The following is a 16767-nucleotide window of genomic DNA, read 5'->3' as shown; positions in this document are numbered from 1 at the left end:
TGAGCCAGAAATCTGGCAAAGATTAGTCTCCGTGTTTAAGAAAACAACTAACCAAACTATTTTTTACTATTAAGAAATTAAAATATGATTTAACTATAAAAATTACTTGGAAGAACTTACTTAAGACAGGGAATTTAGGGAAACAAATTTACAATTCCATAATTAATTATCAATTGTTAATATACAAGTATTGCTTCTCAAATCTTTCATCTGAAAGGGAAAAAAAATCTTTTAATATCGACCCCAAGCCAACAGAGTTAATCCATATCATCTACCATAAAGTAAACTGTTCTTTCATTATTTAAATAAGGTTTTGGAATTCAGTGATTTGGATACTTCTGTCCTGAAAATTCCGAATGCTGTTAAAAAAAATGAAATCACACATATGATCTCATTAAACTTGTGTCGTCCACACTACACACAAACCAAACATCACTTCGTAGACTGACACAGAAGGCTTTCCATAGCTGCCCTTTCTCCACGCTTTTTTTTTTTTACTTTTTTATTACTCCTCTCCCCTAGGATGTCTGCTTCGGTGTAGGATCTCTTTTGAGTGTGGGTCTACAGCAGCACTTGGAGCAGGAGCAATTGAGAAAACTGATTTAGACATAACACACGCAGTACTAAACATACCACGAAGTAGATCAGAAGATAAAGGTGGAAATGAGAGTTACCACAGGTAAGTAAGTGATGCATGGCATTTGGACAAAAGTTGTGCCTTTTCAAGAATCTGAGTTTGTTTATAAGTCCTAAGAAAGCTTTAACTCCAAAAATATTTTCTTCCCTCTCTTTCTTTTCTGAATTCTCTCTCCTATTTTCTTTTTCCCTTTATTACATACTTTCCAGATTAGAAAGCTAGGTTAACTAAACCACTCTTTTTTCTATCCCTGATCCTCCTTCCAGAAAAGCCTTCTCCTATTTGACCTCCACATCTACCGGGACTGCTGCAAACCCGCTCTGCCTATTAGGGAGAGCCTGCTGGCTGCACAGTGAGCCCAACATCCCTGTCTCCATACGGAACTTAACTTGGGAAGGCCCCAAGGAGGACACACCTCAGGAAATATAAATACACTACCCACCCAATTTTTAGGCATTTCTTTTTCTAAAATGCTCTCATACTAATGTTTTCCTGACTTCCCCTTTCATAAAAGCTGAAAACCAGAAATTCAAAATCAGTAGTGACATGAGACATGTATTCTAGCCAAATGAATAAATTGATTTCCTGAAGAGTTAAAGATAATATAATGCCTGGATATCCCTTACAATTTATGTTCTTTATTTTTGGTATCATTTTTTTTAACTTTAACTACCTAAGACTGAAGCATAACAGGAACATTAATGTCTTAGATGCTACTGAAACCTAAACACATGTAACTGGCCCATCAGTGACCTATTCTGATTTAAATTTATTATTTCAAAGCAGTTCACACACACAAAGTGGAGAAAGTAAGTATGCAGTATAAAAAAACAACAACTGAGTTTCCGCAGTTGTTTGGATTGTTTGAAAGGCATCTAAGGAGCCCACAGATACTCTTGAGGGCAAATGATGATTTCCTTTTAAATATTTCCAAGTGGCTGTCACCTTTCTATCACAGTGTTATCTGAACTCTTATGTAACAGTATCAAAAGGCAATCCTGGATAAGCCCTTGGGCAAGTGCTCAAATCCAGGTGCTCATATGGCTGTCACCAAAATGTAAGCAGGCTCAGACTTATCCATAGGCAACTAAACAAAAGCTCTTCTGGAGAGAGAGTCAGATTCTACATGTTCTGTTTTTTTTTTAATTTTTTAAAGGCCTATTTCACTTCAGCTTGCTTAATAGTGAAACTGTAATCCTCTCTTAAATGTTTATAGAAACTGCTGATTCCTATGCTTTTAAAATCCAAGATTGGAACTTTAAGCTTGCTTAGCTATTTTCTCAACTCAAATCAGACACATCACAACTATTTCAGGCCAGATGACTAAAGTGCTCTGGACTGCTTAAACCAATATAGTAAAACAACGATGGAGACACTAGATAATGCTATATCTGCAATGGAAATGAAACTACAAAATCAAAGTTAAGTATGATGCAAACTAAGTCACTGAAATGTCAAGAACGGTAGATAAATACTTGAGACCCATTAGACCAGGACAGACAACTGAACCCTGCACGTGGGAGACGCTGTGGGTAGATGGGCAGGATGGTCACGCTCTCTTCAGACTTACCAGTTACAAGATTTAAGGATCTGATCAGAAATCTTTACTTTTACAAAAATAAGGCTTTTAAAGAAGGAATAAATTATCTTTTTCTTCATTAGAATAAAATGTATATAACTAATAATAGATATAAGCAACTTACAATGTATATCCTTGCCAAGTCCAAGTCACAGTATCCTGTAATAACAAAAGTATTTAAGCTGTGAGTTTAGAGGAAAACAATATAAAATAAAACAAAAATCTTATTTTAATATTGGTAGTCACATACATTCTGGATTAAAAGCAGTATGTTGAAAAACAAAACAAGCATATTATTATTATTATTGCTAAACAACAGGGAACTCATCTTGGATTTTATGTATATACATAGCATACATCTGGGATAGGCTTGGCGCTTAATTATTGGCTCAGTACTTCCTAGTTGTAGACTTCTGGTTATATAATCCAAATACAATGTGGACTTTTGGATTCTTAGATATATAATCTGAGAATTCGGTTCTCGGATTATATATATACATAGCAAAGGTCTGTTTTACATATGTAATGCCCTTTTTATGGAATTAAGTTGCTCTGAATTTTCTTTTGATAAAGTTTTATTGGAACATAGCCTGCCCATTCATTTATCTGTGGCACTTGTCCGTTACATAAGTTGCTCTGAATTTCTAAGAAATTACTGTGCATGTTTAGGTATTTTTCTCCTAATCTGAACATATCTGGATAATTATTCAGTTCTCAAAAATAAATAAATAAATAAAAGGGTTATTTGGGGGAAAAGACTAAAGTAATGCATAGTGAAACAATTTGAATTAATGACAAATGCAAACCCATAGGCAGAAATGTAATGCATAAAACTTTGATAGATTTTAACTATATTTGTCCAATGTTGAGAAACCAGCCACGGGATAGAAAGTTGAATTGATCAAGATAGTTAATTACCTTCTACCTTTTTATGTAAGTTCTCTAGAAAAGCAAGTTCTTCTCAGAACCAAAATATCCTCAAAAAAAACCCCATTCCTTTAAGAAAATGGTGGCATAATCAAAATCTAGAAGACAATGTATCTATTAGCTGGAGCAGAAGAGACTATTCCCTGAGCCAACTGTGGACTTTTCATAGGATGAGAGGTTCTTTTCAGATATTTTCTTATTTAAGCTACTTGCCAAAAGTCCACAGCCAGTTAAGTACTGAGCCAGTAATTAAACCCCAAGCCTATACTGCTACTTCAATCATTCTCCATCAGTAATGACCACTGAATCAGGAAAAGTTTCCTTCTAGGCTTAATGAACATCATAAATTTATGCAAGTTTTCTAATGTCCAGTCTAATGAGACCCTGCATCCTGCAGTGAGCAGAAGCTTAGGAGATGTCTTCCTGTAGCTTAGTATCAGCAAAAACAGTATAAAACATTGGTATCAACAAATATGTGCCTATCTTTCAAACTTTCAAAATTACATGTGGTGAGGAAAATGAGTCTACCCGTCTGCTCCCACCATTTATACATTCATGCCTTTTGATTTCAAAAGTGGCCCACTCCAAAAGTGCTGTTTGGAATCTTCCAAATTCTTCCCATAATAAAGCACTATGCTTACCAGCTTGTTTGGGTATCTGAGGAGGACTGGCTGCACTGGAACTCCTGGAATGAAGGCACCTATAACCACATTGAAATTTTACAACATATTCATTATATGAAGACAGGTTTTACAATAAAGAAAAAAATGAACACTAAATGGTACACAAAGACTGTTTTAAGAGTACACATAAACTGTTTGCTCAATGTCAGTAAATCCTTAGTGTTTACCAAAATGAAACATGTTTAAAATTCAGAATTATGCAAGCAAAATATTAGATGTGCCTAAGTTACTTAAAATATTTCATTATTTACATCTCAACTGTTTTCATTTTCCAAATATTTATTTTCAACATGATAAAAAAAAAGTAATGACAAAATCAGGACAAAGAGAAAATAAGAAACTCTAGATGAAACCAAATGCTTAAAGCAGGAACTGTCCTACACACTAGAAGTGAGCTCTGACTTTGGCTCTGAGCCTTCTAGCAGTCAATACGAACACATTTTGAAGTATTACCAGTCACTATGAAGTTATATATGAAATTATGCATTACTCTGAGGTTCATGATTTCATCATATTAAAAAAGGAATGAACCTCAGAAGGTATTATAATAACTGAAATAGGTTTTCTACTTGATGACATAGGACCCCAGGGGTCTGTGAGGGAGTCCTTGGAGGCAAAGAAAAATCTGCCAGTGGTTTTTGCTCAAATTCTCATGTGCACCCTCCCCACCCCAACACATATATCTAAGGACACTCCAGGGAAGAAGGGGTTATGATACTAAAAGAGAAAGTAAATTCACAATGTTAAAAACTTTTTATTGGAAAATTAGAGATGTTCAAAGCAAATTAGCAAGGTATTTTATGTATTACTATCAAATCATTTGAGAAATCTCCCATACTACTTTGTCAAATACATAATTTAATTTATCTCACCTGGTTTAAAAGTAATCAAACAGGAACGATTAGTACAAGTACCTTCTGGAAAAACTAGTATCTTGGAAGAAAAGGAATAGATTTAATATTTCAGTCTAATTAATAGATTACTTTTTTAGCCGCTTTCTTATGACTTCACAAATAGCTGCCAATTCTTATAAAACAAAAATGAAATAAAAGTCTAATGCTTGATTCTAATCAAAGTGAGAATCAGATTATTTAGTTTTCCTCTAAAAGAAGTGTAGTCTGACCATTAAAAGAATGTAAAAATGGATTAAAGCTTTGAATAGAGAATATACTTAGAAATATTTCTAAACGATGATGCTCATGACCTGAATAAACTTTTTAAAGGTGTAGACCACAAGTCATAGCCAAAGTTCTTTCTTCTACTGCTATCCATCCTTAACAAAATCAATTCCTACTTCTGTTTCAGTTTTCCCATTAAATGATACTTATTCCTACAACATGTGGTTTAGGGATGTAAAGAGGCAAAAGGAGGAAATGCTTACAATATGCTTCATGTCTACTTGAATAAATTGACATATGGAATACAATTTATTGCCCTTTTTTGAGGAATTATTTATAGCTTTTAACATATTACTTTGTTTTTAGAGTGAAAGACATGCAGCACAGACTATTTCCCCATGAGCTGAATAGAATAGTAGGTTGATTTTCTGAAGTTCTTAGATTTAGCAATGAACAGATTGCTATGTACATAAAATAAATCCCTGTACTCACAGCAGTTAGTATCTGTATTTAGTTAGTACATACATTTTATAGTAGAGAGGGAAAATGTTAGGTAAATTGCCATAATAATAGGTTATTTGTAAAATAAAAATTATGAATAGATACAACTCCATCCTCATGGATTTATGGGTTAAATAAAACATGGGTTTTATTTATGCATTACTTAAAACATGGGTTTCCTATCACAATCATGTACAATATCAGATACAATCCATTCAGTGGAAATTCTATGGCTATACTATTAACAATGCATGGATATACAGTAAATCATAAAATCTGAGCTGGAAGGGCAAGAAAAGTCATTTAGCATTTCTAATGCTTGAATTTTTTCTACAATATCTCACCTGAGTGGTTGCTTAGCCACAATACCTGAAAATTCCAGAGAAGGACTACAAATCAGGCCATTCTACCTCTGGACAGAAAGTTCCTTAAGATGAGCAAAATGAGCTGAAACCTATCTACTTGTTAACTTTCACCTACCAGAAATAGATATAGTTCTTGGATCCAAAGAGAAAAATCAAAACCCTATTCCAAATATCATTTCCTCCCAGACACTTTTTAAATCATTCCTCATATGTGTTGGTTTTTAAAACCTCCTGGTTGGTCATAGGCCTCTTGGTAGTACACATCACGGTGGCTGGCCAGATTACTGCAGGGCTGTTAGCTCCATCAGACTCATTTGTTTTCACCTGGGCCAAGGTAGAGGGGTACTTTTCAGAATCGCCCAGTAGGCTTTCTTAAGCCCGTAAGTGCTGCCCTTCCCTTCCCTTCCCTTCAAAAGACATTCCAGGGGAAGGGGCAGGTGAGGTGGGAAAGTTCGGAAAAGTTCTACAGGTGATTCTGATGTGCCATGAACTGCAAAGCACGGTCTAAATATACTTCAGAGATTATTAAAAATCTTTATCACCTTTTCTGTAAACCCATTATATTGTGGAGTATAACTGAGCTTTAGCATCTTGTCTTTAAAATAGTAAACACATTCAGAGGCAGAGAACTACTTTTAATGACACAGAGTAAAAATTGGTTCAAAGAGTTTGAAGAAAGAAAAAGAATGATACATTTAATTCCATGGATTGTCTCATGGGGAAGAACAATTCTCATGGAGAAGAGAATTCTTAACTTCTTAGTTATGAGGACTTCGTTAATTCATTTCTTCTGCTTCTATTAGGCTAAAGACATCTAGCAAAGATGTCTCCAGATACTGCTATCTGTGGATCCAAAGGCATATGTATTTGCAAATGTACAATAAATAAACGCAGGATATACTTAAATGAACATCTACTGTGTTTACCTGGGGCCATTCCCCTCCTGATGTTGCTCGCCTTATTATCTCATTTATTGTGTTTTTTCGAGAATCCGGATCTACACGGGACACAAGCACTGGTTGCACAGCTCGTAATATTCCTTTAAAACAAATGAAAAGTCATAAACAAGTCATTTTTTGGCTAAAACTGCCATGACAATGATACTAGATAAGTCATAAAACAAAATTTATGGGTAATTAAAATATAACAAATCAAAGAGAACAACTTAAAAAAAAGATCTCTAATTCAAAACTTATTAGAATGTAGTTCCCAGTTTCAAAAGATAAGGTGGATATTTATACCTAAAACTATCCCATTGATTTAAGAGAATCTAGCAACAAGAATATGAATAGAAGCAAGTATAACTTTCTCCCTAAACGCAAAACTCCCAAATGCTATTTTCTCTTTCTCTTCGATTGACATTAAGCCTTTGGAATATACTGTAAGATTATCTTGCTTTATTTTAGGAATATTCTGAAAACTGATTATGTAAATTCATAGCACACATGACTGGGGGCAGTTATTTCTCATTTTACTGACATTTTCCACACAATAGTCTTCTAAGTAGGTAGCTTCCTAGCATGTGCAAAATAAACTTAAATTTACCAAAAATTGATTGCTAAACTACTTTTCAGGGAAATTCCATATTACACAAAGCAAGGTGGTTACACTGAAAAAAAGTCTTAGCTGAATGACAAAGCTTTTAGAACTATTATTTCTCCAGAGTAGTAGGACTATATCAGGCAACTTTCATACCACTCTCTAATCACTTGATCCTCAAAATAACCTTGGGACAACTGGGAGCAGTTTCTTGGAGACCAAGACCTTAGGGAGAGACCAAGGTATCGGTGGGACAGACATTTCACTTGCTTCATTATTTTTTATGGCAGGAAGCATTTATTGTTCCACATCATAATTTTCAAAGTTACATATGGGCCCCTCACAGAGATTTGGGGGCAGTAATGAAGAAAACAGAGTTAGGGGAAGACGTGGCACATTTATCAGCCTAATACCCTGTTGAGAAATTCATGATAGAGCAACCAAATACTTTGGTTAAACTCTCTCAAAACAAATCAAGCATTTTGGGTGTTTGAAGGCTGGTTTTTCTGTGTATAAGTACAGAAGGAGGTGATGGGACAGCAATCAAAATAAGATTTATATAAAATTATAAGGGTACAGATAGGGAAGTATCTACTCTTCTTTCATAAATTCATTCTTTAAATATATAGAAAGAAAATCTGAAGTGTTTTATTATCTTAAAGTTGCTTTGAAGTCTACCAATACACTATATATAATATTTTTAAAGCATGAGCATGAAAATATTTTATTATATTATTTTACAAGTACTTACTGCCAATCAGAGGGACCTGCACGTTCTCATATCGAGATACCATAGAAGGTAACCCAGCAGTGACACAGGCAATTCCATCAAAGAATGTTGAATGAGGGGCAACAACAAAAATTGGTGCTTCCACAGGACTTGCGATCTTTCCTTTCACAGTAACTATAAATCCCATTGAAAAGAATATGGCCTGACCCAGAAACTTCAAAACTGGGTGAGTAATTTTCCTTTGGAAATAAACATAAACAAGATGTAATTAGATTTGCCAATTACATCTAACAGCAGGGCTTTACTCTACAACATAAAGTGTCCGAACATGTCACCTAAAAACAGGAGCCAAGACCTATTATTTTACTTCTTGCTATAGGAAATAAACTATTATACTCCAGTGCCCTTTCATAAACACGTGTATTTTCTCCATCTTCCATCCTTCAATATATCATCTTACTTAAGTAAAAAAAAAAAAAAAAACAGGAGCCAAGAGGAATAGACAACACTTACGTGGAGCTCTTTCTGCCAGGCACTATTCTAAATACTTAAGGTATTTTGATTTTTTAATCCTCAGCCCAATTTCATGAAGTAGATATTATTTATTGTTATCCCCATTTCACAGATGAGAAAACTGAGGCACAGAAAAGTACATTTTACCAAAGACATATGGTTAAAAAGTGGCCCCATTATTCTGTGAATTTAAAATGAAAAGAGTGAATTTTCAACATGCATCCCTTCTGAGAAATCCAATTTGGTACTTTTCTACCAAGGAGTCTCCTTGGGAATCTACATTTATATAACAAAGATATTATCTCCCAAAACGCTTTTAGAACTCTCATGCTGAAACTGTCCTCAGAGTTATTATAGGAATAAGTTTTTTAAAGTAAGGCTTGTTACCTGTATCATTATAGCTTAGACGTCACCAAGAATCTTAAGTAGTAAATTCACCACCTCATTTCCTTGGAACAGAGATGCACTTAATTCCAGAAATCAAATTGTTTACTTTTTAAAAAGAATCTGTCATTAAAGACTATTTAATTGATCAAACTGTGCCAGGAATTGTGCTGGACACACATGATAAGAAAGATCCAGTCTCTGGCACTGATAAGCTCAATGAAGGATGAAATCAAAAACATACCCCTAGAAATGCAAACACAGGATAGACAACATGGTATGTGAACAAGGATAGAGATTCTCATGAATAATAAAATAAGTGTATTTCCCACAGGACAGCTAATGACAGCTTTAAAAAAAATGGGCTTCCTAGCTAATTCTCTCAACAATCTTGTAATAATACAGTGAGGAGCTCTTAAGCAACTACTGAGGAAGTTTCTCTGACTTATATTTCACAGTAAGGAGAAGTGAGATCACAGAAAGCCAAAGTATATTTCCACAGGGAAATGGCTGTATCTTCCCTTCTTCCCTTTAGTTTAGAGTTGAGATGTCTATTTATGTAAGGAAAATAAGCTAACCCCTTCACTGAATTTCCATGCCTCCTATTTTTAATTTAGAATGACATAGATTATGACAACTACATTCCAAATATGCCATATTCAGAGTCATTAAACACTTCTATTTACATGTTTTAAAATGGCTGAAAGTTTGGTGCTGCATAATAGCTTCCATGTTAACTGAGAGCAGTTAGATACACTTGTCTCATTGACAAAAGCAGAATTTTCTTTTCTAAATTTATTATATCTGCTCTCTGACTTTCATCGTCCTAGGTTTTCATAAGCCATTGACGATAGAAACCAAAGATAACTGAAAGAAATTGGTGAGTTAAGAAAACAATTTCAAAGTTTTTATGACAAGCAATCTTGAGTTATAAAGCAGAGGAACGTGATTTGCAAGGACTGCAGGGCCATGAATGCGTTCTCTGGAGGCACTGCCAGCCTTGGATTCCGTTCTACTGCAAACCAGCCTTGTGTTTAACATTGACATTTGATCACTAGAACATTGAAGAGCAAACTGCATGTTTCTTAACAAGATTCTAGAGCAGTGGTTCTCAAAGTTTTATTCTTATTTGAGATTTGGGTAAAAAAGGATAGATGATTGCATACATTTAAAAATGTACAGTTTTAAGGGTCCAATTTAAGAGAAATCAACAGTGCCCTAAAACCCATCTGTGTATTTCTATGAATCCAAGGAGCCTACCTTAAAAGCCTTCACTTTCAGGTCATACACATGACAACAGGGTAGTTCTGCCTAACAGGAATGACCTTTTACCGGTAACTTTGTTCATTCATTCATAATCAGTCTATTTTCTAATACCTGCGCTAACTAGGTGAATGCCTTGAGAAGCAGTTCCATTCGGCCCCCATGCTAATATTTTTAAAAGCTAGGCTATACCAATTAGGAATTAAATGGCCATTAATAATCACTAAAGTAATGAATTAATATACTATAATCGACCCACTTAATAATACTACTCCCAAGAGTATGTATTGTGAAAACTGCAAGTGTGAAAACTGAGGAAAAGCAAAAGAAAGTCAGGTATTTTTCAGCTAAAAAGGTACCAGATATATTGACTGGGTTTTTCAGAAACAGGGATTTATTGCTTTTTGGCAATAACCCATACGATAAATTCTGAATAGTTTTGTCTGATACAACTAAATTATTAAAAGGAGTACATAGCAGTTAGGTAAAACTTTGTATCACTGACTAAACTATGATAAATGCTTCCTTATTTTGATTTACCTGACATTTAGACATAATTATTTCTTACCTCCTCCAACCAGTTATTGGGTGGTTCGGCTTTTCAGGACAGCACACTGTTGAAATTGCAGCAAATGGCCATGCCAGCAGTAAAATTAATGCAAGCAGTAAGGCACGAATTGGAAGCAGAATGATTCCAAGAAAGTAATTCTGAAAGTCAAAGTTGACAAAAGTAGATGAATGGACATTATTTTAGCACTGTAGCTATCAAACAGACACATGTAAGAGGAAAGTTTTATGTTATTCACGCATTCCCTCGAGGAGGAATTGGGCATTTTCCTGCACCAGATGTGGATCTAGGCACAAAGAAAAATAAAACATGATATCTGGTCTCACAAAGCCCACTATGTAGCAAAAGAACAGTGAAGAAACCAGGTACAACTTAATCTGCATATCAAGGTAAGAGAATGGATGATGGGGGGGGGGGTGGAGCAGGGAGTGTAGGAACAGAAAAGGTAGGAAAGGCTTCCTGGAGGCGTTGAGGGTGAATAGTCTTGAAAAGACAAGCAGAAGCTAGCAAGGCAAGAGGGGGAAATAGCTTTTTAAGAGCTGTAAGAGGAAGGAGCGGTATTAAGGGCATTAGAGTATGAAGAAGTAATTGCATTATTTCATACACCCTCTAGGCCTTTATAACTAACAATAAGAAGATGGAGAAGGAAAAAGTGAAAATAAAAAATCCATAAGAAGAATGAAAACTAAATAAATAAGAATAGCAAATAATACCAAATGCTTACTATGTACCAGGCACTCTAAGCACTTGGCATGTAGTAACTCATTTGATTCTTACAATGTTAAATTGTTTGACTCACAAGAAAGAAATGGGCACAAAGAGTTAAGCTAAATTGCTTAAGATCACAGTTATTAAATGGTTTGCTTTATCTCCAGAGGCTAACATTGTGCCTGGCATAGTAGATATGGAACAAATAAATTTGGTATGGTAAATAATCCCACAGTTGCTACCAAACACTCATTTCAATTACATATTCTATTGAGGAAATGAAAGCTAGGCTACCTTTTTCTATGCCACTAAGTAACAGACCTTAAATAGTCAAAAAGAGAAGGGGAAGGGCAAAGCTGAGCCCTATAATGAGAGGCAAACAGGACAAGAGTCTTTCAGCAAGACATTGGTCATCATTCAAGATTTAGCCTGGATTAATCACATTAAGTCATGCTTAAATGAAAGTATATCTGTCTTTTAAACTGGATCATCAGACAACGCTGTTTTTCAGTCTTGTCTATTTAACTCTTCCCTTTGCCCAGACCTTTCAAGCTGTTGAAACATCTTTGGTATCTCTGGTCTATATGGCTTTTTAATTAAAAAAAAACAAAAACCAATACCCAGACTATATTTAATTCCAATCAATCTAAGAAGCAAGTTTAGGTACAGTATACAATTTGTAGACAACAAATAACGTAAGATAACTATCAATATTAAGATCAGCAAACAATGCCAAATTCTTTCACACATTATCTCACTTAATTTTAACCCTCCTTTGATGTATTATAAATTTCAACTTGATAGACGATGGAAATGAAGTTCAGAGAGGTTAAGTGATTTGGCTAAAAGCATACAACTATTAAATGGGAGGGCCTGAACAGATCTTCTAAGAGTAGTGATCATTCCATTAAGAGCTCTTGTAGAGTTATGCGGACATGTTCTTTAAGCAGTAATGGGTCATGATATAAAAAAAAAAAAAAACCTTCATGATTTACTCTGGGTGCAATATAAATAGTTACAAATATGCCACTTGATCCTCCCTCCAAAATATGAAGCCAAATGAAGGGACATATTTTCATTTAAGTATGGCTGATTTGATTAAATCAGACAAAAAAATGAATCTTTAATGACAGTCAATGTGCTTAGAAGTGTTTCAGAAGTTTTAAGATACAAAGGGAACATCTGCCCATTTAAAGGCAAAGATTCAATTTTTAAACATTTTATTTCTTTATAAAGAGGTACTACTGCATTATCTTCCTCGTCATCTCTCACACCCTTCTCCACACCCATCTGCCACTACTTTAACCACCAGCCATGAGGCTTAGTCCGGCACCTTCCATAGTAGAGGACAATGGTCTCAGTGGATACAAGAAGGCTATGCAAAAATCACAGTATTTCTGATCCAAAGGAAAGAAATGTGTGACGTGGACAGGAGAACATCAAAACCATTTTTTTTCTCCCATGCAGAACACACAGGACAAACATGGCTTGCACAGTCTATCTTGTTCTTTGATCACTAACTCCACCAAAGAGGAAGTCCAAAGAGTCAGTGTAACTGCTAATGGTAAAAGGAGCACTTTACAAGAAAAAGGAAAGGAAACCTCCTTTTGGTATATAGCCAATTTTTAACAGTGGAAAAAAGTCTGGGCTACTTCTCATCCTTGAATCTGGTAGGAAATATTCGGGTGAGGGCTGTCTGATTCAGGACCAAAAACTCTTGAACACCATAAACTGATCCACATTATCCCTTTTCCTTAATTCTGGTTTCCTGACCTTGATACCCCTGCTCAGTTAGATCATCCGGCCTTACTCGTTCCAAGTCCAGGTGCCTGGGCTCTCTAACTTCTTCTCTCATTCAACCCATCCCAGACCATCTCTCTCCTACCCTAAAGCAAAACAAACAAACAAACAAAACTTGCCCAGACCCAGTCTCCTGTGGTAGAGTGGCCACCTACTGCACTCTCACAAACTCAAGCCGAAGTCCTCACAGATTCATTGGCCCCTCTCAGCATGGCATTCCCCCTCCTCGGCCAGTGCCCTGCTCAGCATCCTCCTGTTTAGCACCTTTCTTTCAGACCCACACGGTCTTTGCATTTTCCCTTTTCACATACACTCTCAGACCGTCCTCCAAGGGCACATTCTGCCCCTTGCAGACTCACGGCCCCTTCAAAAGCCCTCCCCTCTCAGATCTGCACCTCTTTCCTCCTCAGAGCTTTGTTTCCAGACTAGTGGCCCCCTCAGACACCTCCCCTGTCACATCCATGCCTCCCTCAGACCACCGCCCCTGTAGGACCCTACACCTCTCTTGGATTTGCCTCCCTCGTCAGACTTACACCCCTCAAGGGGGTCTGCTTCCTGTCTCAAGAACAGCGCCACTCACCTGGATCCGCCCCGTTTGTCAGACCCACCTCCTCGGTCAGATCCACGCCCCTGGCCGGCATCTGCCTCCGCTCGGGCCCACGCCCCCCACCTGGGTCGGCTTCCTCTCAGATCTGTGCCCCTCACCGGATCCCTCCCTGTCGCAGACCTCGCCCTCACCTGGATGCGCCTGGCAGCGCCCATCCGCGTCTGCTGCACGAAAGGGTTGGGCACCGGCGGCGGGAAGAAGGACGCCTGGCGGGGCACCATGGGCGGCCGCAGCCCGGCGTTTCCGACGCCCGCGCCTGGCACCGTGGCCGCCACTGCCGCCGCTTCCGCGCATCGGTTCATGGCCGAGCCGCGCGTCGGGCTGGACCGAAGGGACTGATGCGGCGCAAGAGCGAGCTCCGCCGGCGAGGCTGTGCAGAAGCCTCCCAGGAGTCCCGGCCACCGGCGCCGCTTCGGGGCCTCTGCGCAGGCGCCAGTTACCTAGACGCCGGCTGGCCGCGCCCCGCCCCTCCGACGCCGGCCCCATCCCCGGAGCTCTAGCCCCACCTTTTAGGTATCTGGCTCGTCCTCTTTGGTACCGTAGCTCCGTCCACTTGGAGGTGAATGTTTTCCCTTCTGAGCGATACGTCCAATGAGCGAGTTTAGGCAGAGTTCTTTGCTTTAAGGCCTGGCGGGCCTGTACTGCCAATCTCGTTTACTGGCTCTGTGTAGTTGGCCAAATCCCTGTCTCCATGAGCCTCAGTTGGTCCCTTCTGTAAAGTGGGGAGAAACAGAACCCAGATAACAGAACCTGAGTCCAGCAACCCCCGCCCTGGCCTGTTCCATTAAGTTAATATATCCAGGGTGGATTTTGTTTAATGTGTTTTATTTCTGTTGTATGTTTTGTTTTGCTTAAGCCAGTCTGACTTGGATGTTTGTTAATTACAGCTGAAAGAGTCCTGACTGATGTAGAAATTGGCAGGAGGAGTCCAATCTGTTCTACTCAAAACATGGACCGACAGTTCTCCAAAGGAAAACTGAGCTGCAAAACAAAAACAAAAACAAAAACAAAAAACTATTTCCCTCCACACCAGATGAGGAACCTGGCCCCAAAAGGGAAATGACTTGGGCTGTGGCTCCACGTCACCCTGAGGAAGTTCAAGGACTTATCTGGTCCTGTGTGGGTGCTGGTTGGGGAAAGGGAGAAGAGGGATTTTTCCCAAGCCCTGAAACCTGTCTTATCTGAGGGTTTCAGCCCTGTGCAAGATCACTATGATTTCTGTGAGACCAAGAAATGACAATGGAATGTTCTTGGGGCAAAAGTGTTTATATCTGGCTTTATTCTCCCAGTGGCAGGTCGAGCACTAGGATCACATCTGCATCCAGCAGTCTGCAGATCCACAATCCACCTGTCTCTGCCTCCACCCAGAGCACTGGGTAGAGCTCTTTATATTCGGACTCAGTCAATAATAGCTCATTGCTAATATGTGTGAAAGTATTAGCATAGCAGGCCAATTATATCATCAAGTAGTTTAAGGTCAGGTGAGGATTCTGGCCATAGGAACTTTCATTTTTCCCACAGACCAGTTGGTCAAACCCTGAGTGGCTGAGAATCTGAGTATGGAGATGGTTAATGACTTATTCTTACTGATTAACTGCTCACAGCAGGCTGTAGGCCAGGATGAAAATCTGAGTTTGGGCCCTGGGACAGCTGCTCCTTCAAACCTACCTGTTATAGAGTCAGAATCTTCCAACCCCACCAGATAGATGTATGGCTTTCGGCTACTCACCTGACCTCTCTGAGCTTGTATCCTCATTTAGGAATGGGAAAAGATTGATTCCAACTCCATAGGATTGTGGTAAAAATTAAATAAGGCATGTGTAGTGTTCATAGAAAAGTACTCAAGAGATGGCAACTTTTAGTTATTATGTTACGGAGAAGCTGAATTTTCTTGGTGTAACAGAGAAAATTAGTGTATTACAGCCATTGATATAAAATTCCCCAACTTTGGGATCAAGGAGCAGCTGGCAGACCCTTGTGGGTCATTAGCCAGGAACTAAGCTGTTGGGCAGAACACAAGAGGAGGAAAGATAACCAAAATCACCTCAAGGGCCCTGACCATCCTTCACCCCTCCCCTGCCAGCCCCACCATGAGAGAGAGGCCTGGAGCCTAGCAGGGGGAGAAGGGGCGTCTAAAATAATCCCAGGCCTTACATGTCTGTTTGGCAGCAGCTCCAGACTCTCTATAGAGGAGGGGTTGGGGTCAGCCATCTGGTGGGAAGGAGGGCCAAGGAGTTTACTCATTAATAGCAGCTGTGTTTAGAAAGCACACATATTTCTCCCCCAGCTGTGTTTACTTCGGGTGGCTTTGGGGCAGTGGAAGGTAATGCTGCTGATGGAGTCTCTGGACTGAAGGCTAGAGCTCTTCCTTCAGGTCGTCTTTGGCCTTGACTTCGGTTGTTACCTAGTAGCTATGTACCTGAGGCAAATCACTTTTCTCTGAGCTTCAGCTTCCTCATCAATAAAGATTGGGCTAATTATGGCCTCCTCCCTTTAAGCTGTTGCAAAGGTTCAATGAAGTGATGCATGTAAAGTGCCTGGCACATAGTAACCACTCCATTCACATAGGGGAATGTCATGGTTCATGGTTATCAGCAGTAGCATTAGAATTGGCATGATGGTCAATGAAGAAAGACTCAAAGAGGAAGGGAAACTTGAATGAGACCCTGCAATTCAAGAAACAGAATCGCTGCTATTGCGGGGCTCTTTCCCCAGGACAGAAGGACTCCGGCTCACCCATTCTGAGGTTCTCCTGCCATTTATTTGGGCAGTCTTGACCTTCTCCGCAAATGCCATCTGTGCCCTGCAGGAGCAGAGATTTAGACTTTAGAGGTTTCCCCTTCTG

General features: G+C 38.5%; 1 protein-coding gene across 2 annotated transcripts in view; it reads right to left on the bottom strand.

Moving 5' to 3' along the window:
* The window catches only part of LPCAT2 (lysophosphatidylcholine acyltransferase 2), a 65498-nt gene extending 50574 nt beyond the window's left edge, over positions 1–14924 (bottom strand). The window contains exons 1-7 of one of the 2 annotated variants that reach the window (XM_036881020.2): positions 14054–14924; positions 10808–10947; positions 8101–8318; positions 6737–6849; positions 4699–4759; positions 3785–3843; positions 2341–2375 (exon numbers count right to left, since the gene is read on the bottom strand). In XM_036881020.2, the coding sequence (XP_036736915.1) occupies positions 2341–2375; positions 3785–3843; positions 4699–4759; positions 6737–6849; positions 8101–8318; positions 10808–10947; positions 14054–14224 (797 nt within the window). In that variant the 5' untranslated portion in view covers positions 14225–14924. Of the gene's footprint in view, positions 1–2340; positions 2376–3784; positions 3844–4698; positions 4760–6736; positions 6850–8100; positions 8319–10807; positions 10948–14053 lie in introns of those variants that run through there. The other variant, XM_057493283.1, reaches the window with a different exon arrangement.
* Between the last annotated feature and the right edge of the window lie 1843 nt (positions 14925–16767).

This window comes from Manis pentadactyla, chromosome 15, assembly GCF_030020395.1.
Source record: "Manis pentadactyla isolate mManPen7 chromosome 15, mManPen7.hap1, whole genome shotgun sequence".
NCBI lineage: Eukaryota > Metazoa > Chordata > Mammalia > Pholidota > Manidae > Manis > Manis pentadactyla.
Note: the sequence above shows the minus strand (reverse complement) of the source record. Positions and strands in the feature narration are given on the sequence as shown.